This window comes from Pseudochaenichthys georgianus, chromosome 11 (assembly GCF_902827115.2).
Source record: "Pseudochaenichthys georgianus chromosome 11, fPseGeo1.2, whole genome shotgun sequence".
Classification (NCBI taxonomy): Eukaryota; Metazoa; Chordata; class Actinopteri; order Perciformes; family Channichthyidae; genus Pseudochaenichthys; species Pseudochaenichthys georgianus.
This window is the reverse complement of record NC_047513.1, coordinates 28,546,818-28,565,617: the sequence shown is the minus strand read 5'-3', so window position 1 is coordinate 28,565,617 and position 18,800 is coordinate 28,546,818. Positions and strand designations below refer to the sequence as shown.

The following is an 18,800-nucleotide window of genomic DNA, read 5'->3' as shown; positions in this document are numbered from 1 at the left end:
ATCCTAAAAAAAGAGTTCCTAGAATTAAAAATAGTGGAGACCCTGTCTGGGGCAGTGGGAATACACCGGGTCAGAGTAAAGGTCAGCTGCAGGCTCTCTTTGTGTCCTTCAGACCCAACAGTTCCTCTAGATGTCGAGAATTCAGCAGAAAAACAACTCCAGACTGGGAATGTCTGCGGCCGCTATTCTCACAGCAGAAACACTGTTTACTTTCTAATACCAGGCTGACAAAGGGCACATAAATGTACATGAAAAGCACCGCTGCAGTATCAGCGCTGGCATCAGCGCCTTGTTCTTCGATGGCTGCAAATATTTGAGGAGTGTCTGGGAAAATATCAGAGGAATTATATGTTGTCTAAATATTGTCTTCATTTTGTATTCTTGCAATAGCCTTAGCTTTTATAATTGTATTATTTGTTGGGTTATTTTCTGGTTGGTATTCTTCTTTCTGTGTCTCTGTCTGCACCACTTATACCAGGGGGGTCAAACTCAAATACACAGTGGGCCAAAATAAAAAAAATGGGTACTAGTCGAGGGCCGGACTGGTTCAATGTTTATTGCAAAACGTATTGAAATGAACTTACTGCACATTTTAAACCTGGAACTAACAAAGCTTAAATGATTGCCTATAAAAACAACATTAAACATTAAATAATCAGCTGCATTCATTTCTTATGGCTCTATCTGCAGATTTTCCCGAGTCATTTCTTATGATCACATTTTTCCATTTGAGTATGACATATGTGACTTATACCAAAGCAAATTGCTCATATATAAACTTGGTAATAAAGCAGATTCTGATTCTAAAAGTAACTTTTTCCGTGTTTAACTTTTTCCTTTCATTTAGCGATTTTATAGGGTTTTATATTTTATATTGTTGTATCGACTCAGTTGTCTTGTGTCTTACCTGTCAGTGAGAAACGATTATTTATTTAATTACATTTGTATCATCATACCTTTTACCTCCTTGTGTCCAATAACCTGATAAAATGTAATATGTTGCTGCATGTACCTTTTAAAGTTCATAACAAATAATCTGAGGGGAATTTCTTGTTGCTTGTTTTTAACTTGTGATGTGTCAAGCACTTTGAGCTGTATGAAAAGTGCTATAAAGCTTTATTATTATTATTATTCAGTTTGTTTAAGACGTTTTAATTGAACAACAAAAAGGCAGTGGTGGAAGTTCAATTACTTAATTACAAATTTGAGGTATTATGATTTCCACTTTATGCTACTTTCTACTTTACATTACATTACATTTAGCTGACGCTTTTATCCAAAGCGACTTACAATAAGTGAATTCGACCAAGAAGATACAAACTTGAAGAAAACAGAATCATATAAGTACATCAGGTTTCATAGAGTCAAAACTACTCTTATACTGACTGAGCTACGACTTATTATATTTTTTATCTGACGACTGAATATTTTTAGCCGATATAAGAACCAACATTTTTTTTATCTGTCCGACAGAAGGGAATTTTACATTGTTACAGGCAGCACAAGTATAGATAGTTAAATGCGGAACTTGTACTTGTGTATTATACTTTCATTGTGGTTTTGTACTTTTTTCCACCTTTGCAAAAAGTGATGCATTTTACAGGTGATTATTGAGTAGTTTTTCTTTCTCGCCCTGCAGCTTTTGCACTCTGTGGCAGAGTCTTTACCAACCAGTAGATGGCAGACACATCTTTAAACATGGCGTATCGGCCACAAACACTTGCAATGTGCTCATAACATGCAGTTCAACAAACGACCAGGAGAGATCACAATGTTCAAACTTTTTGACTGCTGATCCTTCTGTAGAAACAGGGATGTGGGTTTTACTGACTGAGGTTTAAGGAGTTGAATGAAACTCAAAATGTAGATAGCAGAAATAAGCTGGAAATGTCTCCACAAGCTATTTCTTTGAAAACAATTATATGTACATGTAATATAATGCTATTGTATTTCCTCCCAGATTAAAATAGACATATTTTATGTCCTTACATTTACACTTGGGAAATGTTTCAATCTGTTTTGAAATCAAAGTGATGAAACAAATGGCTTTATTTAAAATTAATGAGAGAAATATACTTACAATTTACTAAATGAAGAAAAGCGTACATCATTTGATTATTGTTTTCTGGAAAAATAATCCATTGTTTGGTTTGTAAATCAGGAAATGATAAAATAAATATTTCTTTACTGTCAAATTACTGTAATTACCCCCAAAAGAGATGATCTCTTGTCAAACTCTTCATATGTTCTGTGTGTAAAAAGCTTAATTTTTAAAGTATTAAATAAAGATGTAGTAGTATATTGTGCTTGCAAATTGGAAATATGTTAAATTAGGGGGGGGAAACCAAACCCTTCTCTGTCCCTATAACTAAAGTGTTAGTTATTCACTGTACGTTTTTTGTATTTATTTTGTTATGGTTACAATCTTTAACAAATGATCCAGCCAGCACAGCATCCAGGGAGCTCAGCTGATCACGTGATCTCGCGGTGTTTACAGTTCACTAGATGGGGGAGCAGTCACCCTGCTCTGAAGTGCGCATGCGCAGCCGTACTTAATCTGCCGAGTTAACCATGCAACACCTTTTCTGACAGCAAAGTTCTAACAAACGTTTTTTTTAAAACAACAACATTTAGCGGATTTTACTCCAATTGGGGAACAACTCATACGATACCTGAATGCTTTGGTTGTTTTTTGTTGTTAGTTTTGTGACTTTATTCGGGTCAGAAGGTAGTTAGTGAAGCTACTTCCGCCTTGTGATGGACAGCAGCGACAAGTGTCAAAAGTAATCAGGTACGGGATAAACAACGACAAAGGAGGATAACAACACGACACTTACCTTTTGGATACACACCAACACAGGATAACCGACTATACGAAAAGGTGAGTAACTTCTGTGGACCATAATGCATACGTTTAGTTGAGATCCAACAGCAAATGTGAGCTAATTTGTGTTAGCTAACTAAGCTAATTGCTAAAGTACTGGAACAGCCCTTGAAGCTGTTTTTTACGAATGAACGTATTGGCCAAACGACGGTACTACAGCTTGCGTGACGTCGTTTTAGGTCAGAAAGACTTTTCCCCATTGATTTAGAATAGACAGAGAGACAACATAAACAATATATACATATTCTCAGTAAAAAATACGTATGTAAACCTTATAAAATATACAGAATACAATATAATACTGTCTAATATACCAATCTGCTGAACATATAAACATAGTGTACTTTATACATAAAGAGAACCTTTTACAGTAGCTTGAAATTAAAAGTAAAATACCTGTACCTTGGGAAATTAACGTTTATACATCAGCGTTTAAGACATTTGAACTACCCATTTTGAACACTTTTATAGCCCTTATTTAAATCATTATCGTCTAAAAGTCGGAGAGCAGGAGATAAGGGAAACCTCTACTGCGCATGGTCTGTGGGCCCACATCCGGGTACTTTCTTGATCTCCAGTCGCTCTATTTCTGGCTTCATGCGCCACTGAGTAACTCTCATATAAATGAATGGAGCCCCGCCTCTCTCTCTCTCTCTTTATACATCCATCAGCTACCTGTTGCTGCTCTAATTTACCCAGGCTAGCAGAGGATTAGCATTATGGCAGTGCGTCTCTATCTTTAGCTCCCACACCTAGATCTAGTGTATCACATTAGTAAGGAGAAGAGAAAACCGAGAAGGAAAATGACTGGATTCAGACTTTGGTAATAGATAACTTGTATTTACAAGTACCTGCTACCTGTATTGTATAAGCTTGCAGAGGTGGAAGAAGTAATCAGATATTGGAATTAAGTAAAAGTAGAAGTACCAGAGTGTTGGAGTACTGTGTTACAAGTAAAAGTCCTGCTTTCAAAATGTTACTAGAGTAAAAATAGAAAAGTATGAGCATTAAAATATACTTAAGGTAAAAGTAATCATTCTGCAGATTGGTCCATTTCAGAATAATATGATTATATTTCCCATCATTAATCCAAATCTGTAAAGTAACTAAAGGTATTAAATACATGTAGTGGTGTAAAAGTACACAATTTACAAAGTAGCAAAACAACAACAATCAAGTAAAGTACATGTATCTGAAAATTGTAGTTAAAGTACTTGAGTATGTACTTAGTTACTTTACACCACTGCTAGGTTGTTGGGTTACATGTAACCGTAGTTAAAGCTATGTTACAGCAACAGACATTGTACAGGAGTTAGAAAATACGGTAAACATTTGGAAATTCCTCATAGGGATTAACAAGGTCACTCTTATCATATTCAATAATTGAGTGTTATTATTAAGACTAAACTATAATTGCTAAGAGGACTTCTGATTCAACCAAATGCAACAATTTAGCAGCTTTTATTGCGAGTCTCTTGTTCAGTATTAAATATATTTAGCTTGCAGGTTAAGAACAAAAAGTGCCTGTCTCTTTAGCATTCACTGCATTCCTTTCACAGGCCCGTCTACTTGTTCCAACAAGCAGACATTTCTTTAGTACTGACTGAAAGCACTAATACGCCCTATAGGACATCACAGACTCTTTAAAAGAGGAAAGACAAAGGGAACTGCAGCTATTTGTTCTAGATAGGCCGCATTGTAATCAGGTCGGTCGTGTTATTGGGCTTTGTATTCAGATAGTGGGTCGTCACATCTGACAGAGATACAGCCTGGCGTCCATGGAATTGAAGACATGATGGTACATTTCATTTTCAATCTGAGTTATGTAAAAGCAGGTGGTATTTCAGGTTGGTGGTGATGTGGCATGTTGCAGCCGGATTGGTATTGATTTCTCAGAGGATTCGAGTGGTGACCCTTCATGGCTTAAACCGTAGTCTTTTTGTCAAATAACACCTTCTAGTGCAGCTATCCAACTTTCAATGCATGAGATACTTTATCCTCAGCTGAAGAGGTATTGCTTTTGTCTGATGGAGAGGAGCGAGTCTCAAGAACTTGAAACATTTTTACGGAGTGGCACAACAACACAAACTTTTTTCTGGTCAATTTGTTGAAATGCTAGTTGGAAAAGAAATATCCAAGACACACATTGAGGTGCTCACTAGTGTGGTCTATTTACATCTGTAGATGTATCAGCTGACAACAAGTGAGCGTTACATAATGCTATTTTAACATGTAACACTCAACATAATATGACTTAAGGTAAGTAATTAACTGGAGATATTTCATGATATTAGTACAATTTCCATGGTTACTTGGTTTTACTCTTGTAGTATCTTTCAAAATGTGTGGAGATTGACCATACATACCTTCATCGTCTTTTTTTTAATGAATATTCAAGTAATCTGTATTCTGAAGTTTGTTTTTACTGAGCCTTTTTCTTCTTACATCATTCATAGCCTGATTCAAATAACTTAAAAACCCACCAAACATCTTTTTGTATGACTTTTAACTACATCTGATTTAAGTAATACAAAGAGATATCAGAAATCACCTCGCTAAATACCTTTGACTCTAATATGTCAACAACATCCAACAAGAATTTTCAACGTGGTTGAATTCAATGTTCAGATTCCTGTTCAAACTTTGCAGAGGAACTCGTTTTTGGTGCATTTCTAGGAATATTCTTACCAACATTCTAGTTTCTGCTAGTTTTTCCTGTACTTCTGCACACCAAGGAACAATATCTGCCACATATTTTCTGAACCAAGATATTCCTAAAAGTATTACAAATCAATTTAGCGAAAATGAAGGCTATTAAAAAGTATTAAACGGCATTTCCCAAGGTATTACATTTTGTAGCTTGTTTTCAATAAGTATATAAATTGTCCAGAGAGGTTGTGTTCTACAGTCTGCCTGAATGTAATCACTGCGTAGGTGTGTCGTGTGATTCTGTGGAGTTTATTGATGGCATCCCGTTGGGTTTGACGTCACCTGAACAGGACATCGCACGCTCACTGCTTGATAGCGCACGAAGGTCCGTTTATGCCGGTTGTTAAGCAACATCGTTATGGGGAAATGCAAGTCTGCGTCCAAACGGTTGGAAGATAAGGAGGAAGGACAATCAATACTGTATATAGTCAATGTGAGGTAAAGTGTGTCGCCAAGGTAACCGGTTAAAACTCGAAGTGGCGATGAGGTCTTAAAATGTATGGAAAGGATCTTAAAAAAGGTCTTGAAAGGTCTTACATTTGACTTCAGGACTCCTGCATAGACCCTGCGAAAGGTTTTCTTTGTTAAACTAAAGCTTATAACAGACGCTCCTGCAGATGAATGCTCTGATTTCTAGTCAATTTTGCATTGTAAATAAACTGTCAAAGTTGCTAAAACAAGCTAGTTTGAATAGTCATGAATAGAAAGCAGAGATGTGTTCAGAATGGAGTTGCTTGAGTATTTGAATGTTGTGGTTGTCTGTGTGGGATGTTTGTTGTCAGCCATAGCGGCTGACAGAGGCCTCTTTGAGATGCATGCATCGTTCCCAAACAAACAGCCTCCTGGTTCTTCATTCAGTCTGAGCCAAGTGTGCAGAATGAGCCTGACGCTGATGAAACCCTCTCAGCCCTTCATCCAGAGGACTGCCAGTTCCCGACGAGCTAATTAGGAGCTCATTGTGAACAAACAGGATTGTGTCGAATGTATGAACTTTCAGAGTAAACAAAGAACAGCTGATTTTAAAATGCTAACTTTGTGAAAGGGATATTATGTCAACTATCGATTATCGAACTACCTCGGACATTTCCTACAGTCAATCATTGGAGTTATTTAGTTCCTTTGGCCTTGAGTACAATCTACATTTTTTTAGATTTGTTTACAGTTTAGATTTAGAAGGGAAAGTGTCTTGGAAAAATGCAGAATCTAAATGGTATTGTTTTGCTTCTTGCCCAGTATGAACAGTTCATCTAAACAGTATTTGGATGTCTTTGACCAAGTATTAGTTTACCTGCATGACAGTTATTATGCAAACAATGAAAGACCTACAGTAACCATTCTCTCAAAGCATTTTCTAGATGAATCAATTCATCATTTGCTGTTTAAAATGTGAGAAAATAGAGAACTACCCATAGCAGTCCAAGCGTATCTCTTTAAATGTCTTGTTTTGTCATTAAAAAAAACAAAGATATTCACTTTATCATGATATCAAATAGAGAAAAAAAGGAACTCTCCATTCTTTAGCGACTGAAACCTAACTTAACGATTTATTAAAAGAGTTTCTGCTGATTATTTTTCTGACTGTATAGACTAATCATGCACCTATAACTATCAAACACACATATGGACTAACTATAAATGGACTGTACTTATATAGCGCTTTATCCAGTCTTTAAGACCCCTCAAAGCGCTTTACATTCTCCCATTCACACCCATTCATACAGAGCAGTGTACCTTACTCGAGGACCTAACATTCACACACCGTTGGCCATCGGGAGCAACTCAGGGTTAAGTACCTTGCCCAAGGATACATCGACCTGTTGACTGCATGGGCTGGCATCGAACCCACAACCTTCTGGTTGAAAGACGACCGCACTCCCTCGACATTTTTTGTAGACTTTATTCATATTGCAATACCAACCGTTATTTTACGTCGATTTAAAGGGTTAGGGTTAGTCTTTATATGATTGCAGGCTTTTTGAATAATGCATAAGAGGCGTCGGAGCTCGACTCTATTATGGCGCGTTTCCACTGCAGCGGGTAGCTCGCTTTAAGCGTGCGGGGCCCGTTTTTGGTTGCGTTTCCACTTGGCCTCGTACCGGCTAGCGGGTCCTAATTCACAGTTTTTCTGGCCCCATAAAATCGTGGTTCTAGGGCCAGGAACAACCAGGCTGAGTCGGGCTGAGTATGCTAAACTAGAGAGAGAATCGCTGGCAAGGGGGCTACAACTACAACAAGATGAACATATTTGACCGTGATTTAATTGTAATACACGTTTCAAAATGATGCCGAAGTAACAACATACTGATACCGGTTAGTAAAAACCAGGCAGGCGAAAACCCTTTTTAAAATGCGTGTTTTCTAAATGGAGCTTGGCTAAGCTAACGTTATATATGCTCCGACCGTCCACACTCACAACAACGGCCTATACAGACATAAATAAACCAGCGACTGTATTCGCCATGACACAGACAGTCTGTGGTTTGTACTTGTTTAACTTTTGTCTAGTTTCTGAACAGATATGAAGAGCTGTGAGCTCTGAGTGCTAAGAGCTAACGGCTGTGTTGTTTTTCTGGCGCGCTCATTGAAGATGACGTCACGGCTCCGCCTACACTGCGTTACTATAGTAACTACCCCAGTTCCTAAACTGTAATGGAAGCGCAGCATTAAAGTGAGCCGGGCCTAATAAGGCCTAACTATACCGAGCGAGGCCTGCAGTGGAAACGCGCCAATAAACAACAGAATAAGGCGTTCACACTTGCACTCGTGTGAAAATACTAAAATACCGCGGATGGATCTTGTTACAAAACCTGTAAATCTGGCTGCCGATTTGCTTACAGTGATTTAAATTGTACTCTGTGATTGTGGAGATAATTGTCACAGAGACAACAAAGACTTGAAACCGGACATGAGGAAACTCAACCTTTGGATTGTGTGTGAAATGATGAGGACGGTGTGTGTGTGTATGTGTGTGTTGTGGTGTTCTCCATATTACAATGCAGGGACTGAGTGTAATAGTTGGCTGAACATTAACTCACCTGTTTGCTTTTCGCCGGCTCCCGTTTTATTTCGAGCTGGAGTGCTGTGGAGGATACTTGAGACCAGACTTTATCTCGTCAATTATTTGTGCGTTGAAGTGCGGATCAACTTCTCTCCTTATGGGCAGGTCGGAGGGGGTGAATAATGCATGGATAAAGTAGCTTTTTTTTAATGAGTCGTCAAATTTGTTGTTATTCAGCTATTTTATTGGATTGATTTTCAGGCTGAAAAAATAACTGTTCCAAAAAAAATTCTTTTACTTGTGCGTTGTTGACAATACATGGATGTGTCAGGGTTGGTATGGTATGAGATTTGTATCGGGTTAATACACTATTATTATCATTTGTTCCGTCAGTAACAATGACCCCTAAAAATAATGTATTTGCGATTTTTCTGACAGATATTGGGATTGCGATATTTGTTTTTAAGCGACCCAACGGAAGTTTATTGTAAAATGCGGCCATATCTCCGGCTAGGAAGGTCGTATCAACGTGCTCCCGTCTCTAGCACCCCCGCAGCCCGAGCTACGCGTGAAAGAACTACACTTACATGAAACTTCCGTTGGGTTGCTTTAAAGTCAAGCTTCAGTTTAAGATTCATTACATTACATTTAGCTGACGCTTTTATCCAAAGCGACTTACAGTAAGTGCATTCGACCAGGAAGACACAACCTTGAAGAAAACAGAATCATAAGTACATCAGGTTTCATAGAGCCAAGCATTTCAAGTCCTACTCAACTGGCTTTAGATAAGCCAGTCCTTTATTAGTATATAAGTGCTCTGTTAGCAGTTCTTTGTTAGTAATTCTATCGATCGAGGTGGAGTCGAAAGAGATGAGTTTTCAGTCTGCGCCGGAAGGTGTGTAAGCTTTCTGCTGTCCTGATGTCAATGGGGAGCTCATTCCACCATTTAGGAGCCAGGATAGCAAACCCACGTGTTTTTGCTGATGGGAACTTGGGTCCCCCTCGCAGTGAGGGTGCAGCGAGTCGTTTGGCTGATGCAGAGCGTAGTGCACGCGCTGGGGTGTACAGTTTAACCATGTCCTGGATGTAGGAAGGGCCAGATCCATTCACAGCATGGTACGCAAGTATCAGTGTCTTGAAGTGGATTCTAGCAGTTACCGGAAGCCAGTGGAGGGAGCGGAGGAGCGGCGTGGTGTGGGAACATTTAGGAAGGTTGAAGACCAGACGAGCCGCTGCATTCTGGATGAGCTGCAGGTCGGATGGCACATGCAGGTAGACCAGCCAGGAGGGAGTTGCAGTAGTCTCGGCGTGAGATGACGAGAGCCTGGACCAGAACCTGCGTCGCTTTCTGGGTCAGCTGGGGACGCATCCTCCTGATGTTGTAAAGCGTGTATCTGCAGCAGCGGGTTGTAGCAGCGATGTTTGCAGCGATTCACCCTGTAATAGAAACATGTGATGGAGCATTACTAACCTGACTCAGATGGTTTGTTCCTCCAAGCCATCTAGGAAAGCTCCATTGGAAGCCATTTGGAAAGGGCAGGCACTTTCAAAAATACTTGGCAGGTGATTGGATCAATCTGTCTATCACCTTCTATCATGGGCCACTTCTGATTGGTTAACAATGGCTAGTACATGTGGAGCACAGCACTTCTGATTGGTGTGGATGACTGACACACAAGAAAAACGCTGCCTTTGCGATTTGATAATCGCATCATTTCAAATCGCGATTTCGATTTAAAATCGATTAATCGTTCAGCCCTAATTCAAATATACTTTAGGTGCTCCTATTTTTACTTATGTAAGTATTTTTCAATACTGAAGATAAACACATGTACACAGTATGATAACCATCAACTTTAATACTCTGGCATGCCACGATACCATTTACCCCTAGTGTGTATTTATTGGAAATGAATGATTTGATCGTACCAGTAAGAGCTCAGTTACCTAATAAGAGTCACGTTTTCTGATTTAACCCCACTTTATTAAATACTTCCTGCTGTGAGCAGTTACATTATCTAAGTTTTAAAGTAGATCAATCTTTCAGGATTAGCTTTAAATCGCTCTTTATTTGAGTATTTCTGTGGACATGTCGTGGACAACCTGATGGACATATTGCACATTAGAGCAGTGGACGTTGTCTTTTAAAGAACCCTTTGCATGAGTTTACAGTGCAGACATGTGTCCCCGCCTACAGCTGTTGGACATGTGCTGTGTACATTACAGCAACACTTGTCAGACCGGTTGGACCGAACCAAAGCGGACCAGACAGAGGGGTGTCTGAAGTTAGCAAGCTAAAAGAAACTGCTTTGATATTGTTTTATTAATTATTTATTGCACTTATTAATTGATATCCTCTTGTTAGTGTCTGTATGATAGACCTCCGTCAGGTCACTTTTAAAAACCCACTTTTATAGTATTTCTTTGTGATTTTTATTAGGTTTCATTGCTTTCTATTTGTTTAATTTCTTTGTTTAGTTGCTGTCTTTAAGTATATTTTATTTCTTTGTTTGTTTGTATAAAATGTTTAGTTATTATGTGAAAGCACTTTGAAACTGTTCGAATGCTTCTATATAAATAAAATGTATTATTCATATTATTATAATTATTAATAATCTTTGTTTGTTTACCTTACAGGAGTTTCCTAATTGTGCTGCTACATTGTCCCACTGCCGACAGATTTCAAGGACAGCATTTCGAATCTACGATCAATGATCTCAAACAAGAGTACGTTTGTGAAACAACACAACATTTTACAACTGAATAAAGTCACGTACTGTATTGCCATTTTCTTAACACACATACATTTTAGTGCTGAATTCCCCAGAGAAACAGTGCTTTATCTTTCCATCTGAGCAAGGCCTAGTCCACCTGGTAAGGAGGTCAAATAGTTGCATTCCACTCTCCCTTTCTCTTATGCAGCACGCACGCACACACGCACGCACACGCACACAGTTTGTTGTCAGAGGTCTTTTGACACTCCAAAGGTCAGCCTGATACCGCTGAAGGACCCTCCCCTGTTAGCGTTAGCATGTAGCCACACCTGCTAATGTTGACCAATCACAGGCCGGGCTGTGATTTAAACACAGACCGTCGTTATGTTGGTCGATGCCAGCCTCTTATCTGTGCTGGTGATCCTGATATTGACACTATTGATCCTCCCTTCCCCGGCTGCTCTGCCCTGAAGCTACAGGACGTTTAGTGTTGGTGTTGGATTCATCACTTCCTCCTTCCCTGTGCTTTGACATATTGATTTCCTGTTTGAAGGCACCTAGTTAGGAACACAACAATTTAGACAGGACTGCGTAGTACATATTTAAGTGTCAAAGTGTGCATTTTTATCGCAGGAATTATTAAAATATGGACATAATAAAGATAAACAGTAAATCACAGCATAGAATTTTTCTATGTGAAATAACCAAATGTAAAGCATAGTTATATGAATTTAAATAAGGAAAACATGATATTAAGGGTGACTTTGGCTGCGAGGTAGTGTTGAATGATGACTTGATGCTGAATCAAAATGTAATATATCCTTAAAAAACTCATCAGATTTTCTGCTAAACATTATTTAAGTATGTGCTTTTTTTACTTCAGTTATGTGTATATCATATTTGTTTGTATTTTTTTCATTTGATCTTTTGGACATTTTGCGATGTGTAATATTTTAATTATATCTTTGATTTATTCATATTTGATTTAATTTCATTCTAAGACACGATTCGCCCCTGGATATGTAACGTATTCTGATTGTTTTGCTACTATTTCTGCAGCTTTGTGCACAGTTGGCCTCACTTCATCTCAGCCTTGTCACACTGTGAAATACTGAGTGTGTTTTGTTACTCATTGGATTGTGTGGGATTGATTTGGTGCTAAAACAAACTGGGGTGATTTGTCGGAAGTGTCGATTGTCCCTCAGTGTTCAGCAACAACACATCAGAGAGGCTGCTCTGCTGCATTTGTGATTCAACTTGTTCAAACGTTTCAACAGTAACTTCACTGCTGCTGACATCTTGAGGACATTTGCATTATTCACATGCTCAAGTTGTGACCGGACTTTAAATGTTTTTGTTTGTAATTTTAGATCTTGTATCACAAATAAACCCATAAACAAAAACGTGATCATAGATCAAGCTTTCTGTAAAACATGAGGATTCTAGACAAATGTGATTTATTTGATTATTTACAATTAATCTTTAAAGGGGACCTATCATGGAAAATGCACTTTTTGATGTCTTTCATACATAAATGTGTGTCAGGGAACTCACGCAGCGTCAAGAAATAAAACCCTCTCTCTTTTCCAACGGAGCTGATCCAGATTTGCGTCCGATATGACGTAATATCTGAAATGTGGACCCACGGCCCAATCAGAAACGTTGCTATCAGAAACAATGCCCGACTGTTTTGAACGTAATATGGTCGGTGTTTACATTAGCATCGCTAACACTCAGAGCTAACCTGTACTGGAGAGCATGTGCGTGAAGAAGCAGGAAGTAAAAAGGAACTCACCTTGTGGTGTAACCGGCAAGAGACAAAGCCTTTGAGCTCCAGACTGTTTCAGAGAGAATCCTTGATCTAATAATTCTTGTTTCATCACCACAGCATTTTAGACGGTATCCTTCAGGTCTCGCATGAGCCGACGTTGGCTCCGCCCCCTCTTATTTTTATACAGGTGAAAATCTCATTGAGACACGGAGGGTTTATATCAATGTCGAGGAGGCTTGCTTGGTAGCACATGTACCTCCGAGTCAGGTCCTTCCTAGCCTCGGAAAACAAAGAATGGTGGAACAGGCTAACAGGTGTGCGTCATATGCGAGGCCCCGCCTTAAATGGAGCGCGATTTCCACCAAAGATTTGAAAATCCAAGTATCCTGGACATTGGAACAGTCCTTCGGCGGGCACTCAATGACGTAGCATCCTTGAAATAGTGGCTCTGGAGCAGCCATCCTCGACATTGAGAAACAGCCAGCGTCTCATTCTCAAGAGAGACCTGTTAATACCCCAAATCAGCACTTTTGAAACAGGAAGTGGAATAGAAGGATATGAGGCATGGCTAGAATGGGTGATCCGTTTGGTTTTTTGAGCAAAACACTTCATAGACATGTTTTTTATATATTTGTATATATCTGAGACCTATTCTATTGCCTAAAAATAGCATGACAGGTGACCTTTAAATTCAGTCAAAAATGTTCCATCTATTCGAATGTTTGTATTACAATAGTATTTTAAACAAGCCCAATAAAACGATAATTAGAAAGTGCCATTATATGCTCACAATCAAATGTTAAATAGACTTATTATAATGAAGTAATACGCTGTGTTATTTAAATGTATTTTAATAAATAAATGTTTTAATGATCCCGTTGGTTAATTTGTTTCAGGAGCTGCTGACTGCTGAGTTTTGGACACGTGATGGAAAATCCTGGTGAGACGCTTTCCTACTTCTTTCATTTCGCTTGTTGCATACAAGTTCCAAAGCAAATCTATTTGAAGACCTAGAGCTGAGGTTGATAGCATTTAATCTGAATGTTGTATCCATACATTTGATCTCTATCTGTAAACCATTGCATAAAAGACTTACACAAACCTGTAGAAACATCCATGTGATTTGAGGTTGATCTGATTTGAAGGGTGTAAAATAAAACAATTTAAATCTAAAATGTTGTTTTGCCAATAGAAAATGATAAAAATAAAATATATTAAACAAATGTAAGCAAATCTTTACATCATTAGGTTTAAAAAAAGAAAGAAATACAAAACCCTACCTTTTTATTTGTATTTGTTTTATATAAATCAATTCATCAATGATCTAAATCAAATATAATATATGTTACTTGTATTTAATTTGATGGCATACCATCATAATTGTATCTAACTTAATTCATATATTTTGTCATTATTTTTACATTTTTCATATATTCTTTGAACATACCATTGCATCAGAGGTGTAAAAATACATTATGAAATAAAACAAACATTATGCCATCTCTTATAAACCCAGTGAGACTGCTGTTATCTGAGCCGTAGTATCGTGATGACGGAAAGTGGTGAGTCAACAAACAAAAGTGTGTGGTTATGAATCTGACTGTTAAAAGGGCGTCCCTGTGCTGCGATCTGATTGGCTCTCACCCAGAGGACACACCTGTAGGTTAGCAGTTTCTCTCGCTGTCACTACCTTCAGTATCATTGACAGACACACTGCACGAAACACCAGAGGATTATTAAACCCAGACTCAACTGTGTAGTGACATTACGAAAATATCTTGGATGGCTGTTCACTCTGAATATATTCGTGAGTAAAGCTGCTTTTCTATTTCAGTTAATATCTCTATTTTCAGTTAAGTGTTTACATTTTTGACTGACAACATAGCTGTGGTTGGTTTTAAATCTGACATAAAGCTGTGTTTAGTATTTAATGTTAGTTACATTTCCTTTTTAGGTGTTTTTAGCTTAGTCTGTTTTTAATGTAAGATATATTTGAAATCCTTTATATTTAGTGTCTGAGCCCTAGTGCTTTGGTACTGGGTATTTGTATCTGTTCATGAGTACAATGTGTTGAATAGTTATCAAATCAAATCAAAGTTTATTTATAAAGCACATTTAAAAGCGATTTTTGGTCGGGCCAAAGTGCTGTACATGTAATAAATACTACAATCACATACAAACACATTACTGCAATCACAATAAAAGACAATAAATAATTACAATAATATATATATATATATATATATCATTTGATTGAGACCGTATTGAAAGCAAATGATCACTCATTGCTTTGCTGTATTTAAACGCAGACAGGGCATGGCTTTAGATCCCTTCAGTCTTTCGGGTCACTGCAGGAACAGATTAAGGAAGCTCGATCTGCTCTTCCCCACCTGGACCAAAATAAACCAGACTTCCTCTTTGTCCTATCCTCTAAACAAACAGATGTGTTTTCAGACAAGAAGACATGGCAATTCAAGAACTCGACTTGTTGTGTTTTGACCAGATTTGGCAAAGTCCCCCAGTATGTTTACTCGTGAATGTTTTTTTTGGGTTGTCATTATGACACCGTGTGCTGGTATTTGTGTGAGTCATGTTTTTGTTCAGCTGGGATTCATGTTCTCATGTGGATGAAAAATGTGTTTGTCTCCATCTGCTGCTGCTTTTTGGAAACGGATTTATATGTTTGGGTTTTATCCCTTTTTGTTTACCTGAGATGTCTTGGGTTATTGGCCGATGTGCCGTCCTGTTTCCAAATATGCTGGATTTGCATTCCCGACGTTCCTCTGTCAGTGAGGCTGCAGGGGGAGCCACAGTGATGTGGCAATGCTTAACGAGTTAGCCGTTTCATGATAGACTAAACACATTCATAGCTCCTCTTTCACTTAATACTAATTTATTAATTTTACCTTTTTAGTTCTGAGATTAAAGTAAAGGAAAAAAAGTCAGAATTTAAGGAAAAAAAGTCCAGATCTTGAGGGGAAAACAATTTCCGAATGTTTAGAGGAAAAAGTCCGAATTTTGTGGGGGAAAAAAGGCTTAAGTGTTAAGAGTCCGATTTTTAAAGGAAAAAAGTAAGATTTAAAGAAAAAAAATATGATTTTCAATGAATGATGAGAAAAGTAAGACTTTATTTTAAAGAAAAAAAAGTGGGACTTTTCAGAAAAACACATTATTTCCCCCAAATTCTGACTTTCTTCACTACCACATCATTTTTCATAATACGTGACAAAAAGGTGTTTTTTTTTTACTTTTATGCAATATGAACAGTTTCAAGTAAAATCTAAAAGAAATTCCCTCCAAATATTTCAACACATTGCCTTAAAAATTAAGTTATTTGCTTTTTTTTAAATCCATTTAGACAAATTCATTGTTTGGCATGATATCTCGATAAATATATATCATTAAATGCCATCAATTATAAAATCACCCAGGCCTAAATACCGTACTCATATTTAAACTGCTCCATAAAGCCCAGCACCTTGAAAAGTCTAATTTTAAAACTCATTTCATTCTAATTTAAGACAATAATAACCTCCCAGCCTTAATCCATGCCCATATAGTGAAAGGGATCAGGTGTAGCTGTACAACACAGTTGCTATTATCTAATAAAGGTGTCATTAGTTCACATGTCAGTTGAAAAGGACAAACCCTGGGGAGTCACTGGACTCCGAGTCACTTCCTGCTCTCTGGCTTTGAGCTCCACCTTTGCTCGGCTCACCTTCCACTTCTCCGGTTACCTCCACCCTGCAGGGCCCTCCCCCCCCGCCCTATACTGTTGAGTGTGTGTGTGTGTGTGTGTGTGTGTGTGTGTGTGTGTGTGTGTGTGTGTGTGTGTGTGTGTGTGTGTGTGTGTGTGTGTGTGTGTGTGTGTGTGTGTGTGTGTGTGTGTGTGTGTGTGTGTGTGGTGTGTGTGTGTGTGTGTGTGTGTGTGTGTGTGTGTGTGTGTGTGTGTGTGTGTGTGTGTGTGTGTGTGTGTGTGTGTGTGTGTGTGTGTGTGTGTGTGTGTGTGTGTGTGTGTGTGTGTGTGTGTGTGTGTGTGTGTGTGGCACTGCATCCAAAATCCCTCGATCCCTTGATGGACTGGTGGCCAAACCTCAAAGCTCTCCGTGAACTTTGCCCCTGAAAAATGTGCTCTCAGGAATGACAGGCATGTGGCCAGATTACCATATCGGCGTACCTTATTTATGAAGTCAGCGCTCCAAGAAGGAAGGAAGGAAGGAAGGAAGGGGAGGGTTTGTGTTTTAAAGTGTAAGAAGAAGAAGAAGAAGGAGGAGGGGAGGAAACGGGAGGGAGAAAACACAGGCTGAAGGGAGAGAAGGGGTAGACTTTTAGAGAGACAGGAGAGTAAACCACGCAGTGTTCAGTTACCGGAGCTCCGATATGTCTGGTTTGAGACGAGCGAGGTGGCTTTAAGTTTTAGGACCTGCCGCCGACCTCGGGGGAGGAAGGGCCCGGCAGGCCAGTGGGGACGGGAGCCATAGCATGGGACACAGTGCTAGCAGTGAGACAGTGGCCCAGCAACAATCTACACACAACACCGGTGAGTTGAGACTCTCTGTTTGCCGTGGATTCAATTCAAGCTTCAAAGGCTTTATTGTCAAAAGCTCAGGAGCTATAGTGTTCTTATGGCAATGAAAACCTTAAGTTGTTGTTGTTTTTTTAACAAGAGGGGTTGTTGTTGTTGTTGTTGTTGTGCACAGATTCATTTATCAATTCTTATGCTTGTTTATATATTCAAACACTGTACTCTCCCCTGCTGTTTAAATATCTTATTTTTTGTTTCATCGTGCAGCACATCTTTTGGGACAGGACTTTTTTCATGTATGTCAGTTTATGCTAGTTTTCATGCTTGTTAATATTTAGGTATGGAGAGTGGAAACAATAGGACTCCATTGTACAGTGCAACAGCCTGTTTATTATGTGACGGTAAAACAGCTTGAGTCTTGAATGTTTTCGAAGGAAGGTAAACCCAACAAGGGGCGAGTGTCTCCAGGTGTTTTTGAGAGAGCGGAGTGAGAGAGAGGCGGCAGGCACAGACAGGTGGAGAAGTATGCAAGCAGATGGAATGTGGTGATTGTGAAATGTTGAAACAAACTTCTCTCTGTTTGAAACACGGCTGCACGATTTGAGAAAAATAACAAAGTTGGGATCATATTGGCTGATTTCACAATTGCGACATGATTCCAGTATTGATCGTCTTTGAAACATACGTCACATTGTGATTGAAAAACGTTGTAACAATACCAAACAAAGATGCCGTTTGTAGGCCGGGACTCATTCAGAAAGATATGTGTAGCTTTACTCTTCTATATATTCAACATGTTGCCTTCTTTTATTGCTTGCCTTTCTTCTGCCATGTCACCTTTGCTGTAACATTCCCTGCTGTAGGACTAACAAAAGGAATTCTGATATTATATATATTGCTCTTACTACAATGTGGTTACAACCCTAGTCCATATTGTGATTTCAATAGCATTAAGAATACCCTTTTCTCTGCACGTAACGCTCCTTCCCCCAGAGATTTGGGGTAGTGTTAATTTCATCAGCTATTTTTTTATTTACTTTTAGTCTTAGTCCTGTGTTAAATTTCCTTTTTAGTTTTAGTCATATTTAGTCACCTTCATCCTGTTTATATTTAGTCAAGTTTTAGTCGACTAAAAGTCTGAGCATTTTAGTCAAAGAAAACTAATTATTGTAGTCTACTTTTTGTCAATGAAAACTGTT

The 18,800-nt window shown here is 38.6% G+C and overlaps 1 protein-coding gene across 5 annotated transcripts in view; it reads left to right on the top strand.

The window, feature by feature from the left end:
• The first annotated feature begins 2,547 nt into the window (after positions 1-2,547).
• The window catches only part of phactr4a (phosphatase and actin regulator 4a), a 47,017-nt gene continuing 30,764 nt past the window's right edge, over positions 2,548-18,800 (top strand). Inside the window, exons 1-3 of one of the 5 annotated variants that reach the window (XM_034094230.1) lie at positions 2,548-2,881; positions 11,229-11,318; positions 13,973-14,016. In XM_034094230.1, the coding sequence (XP_033950121.1) occupies positions 14,004-14,016 (13 nt within the window). In that variant the 5' untranslated portion in view covers positions 2,548-2,881; positions 11,229-11,318; positions 13,973-14,003. Of the gene's footprint in view, positions 2,882-11,228; positions 11,319-13,972; positions 14,017-14,787; positions 14,884-17,168; positions 17,617-18,800 lie in introns of those variants that run through there. The other 4 variants (XM_034094231.1, XM_034094229.1, XM_034094228.2 and 1 more) reach the window with 4 other exon arrangements.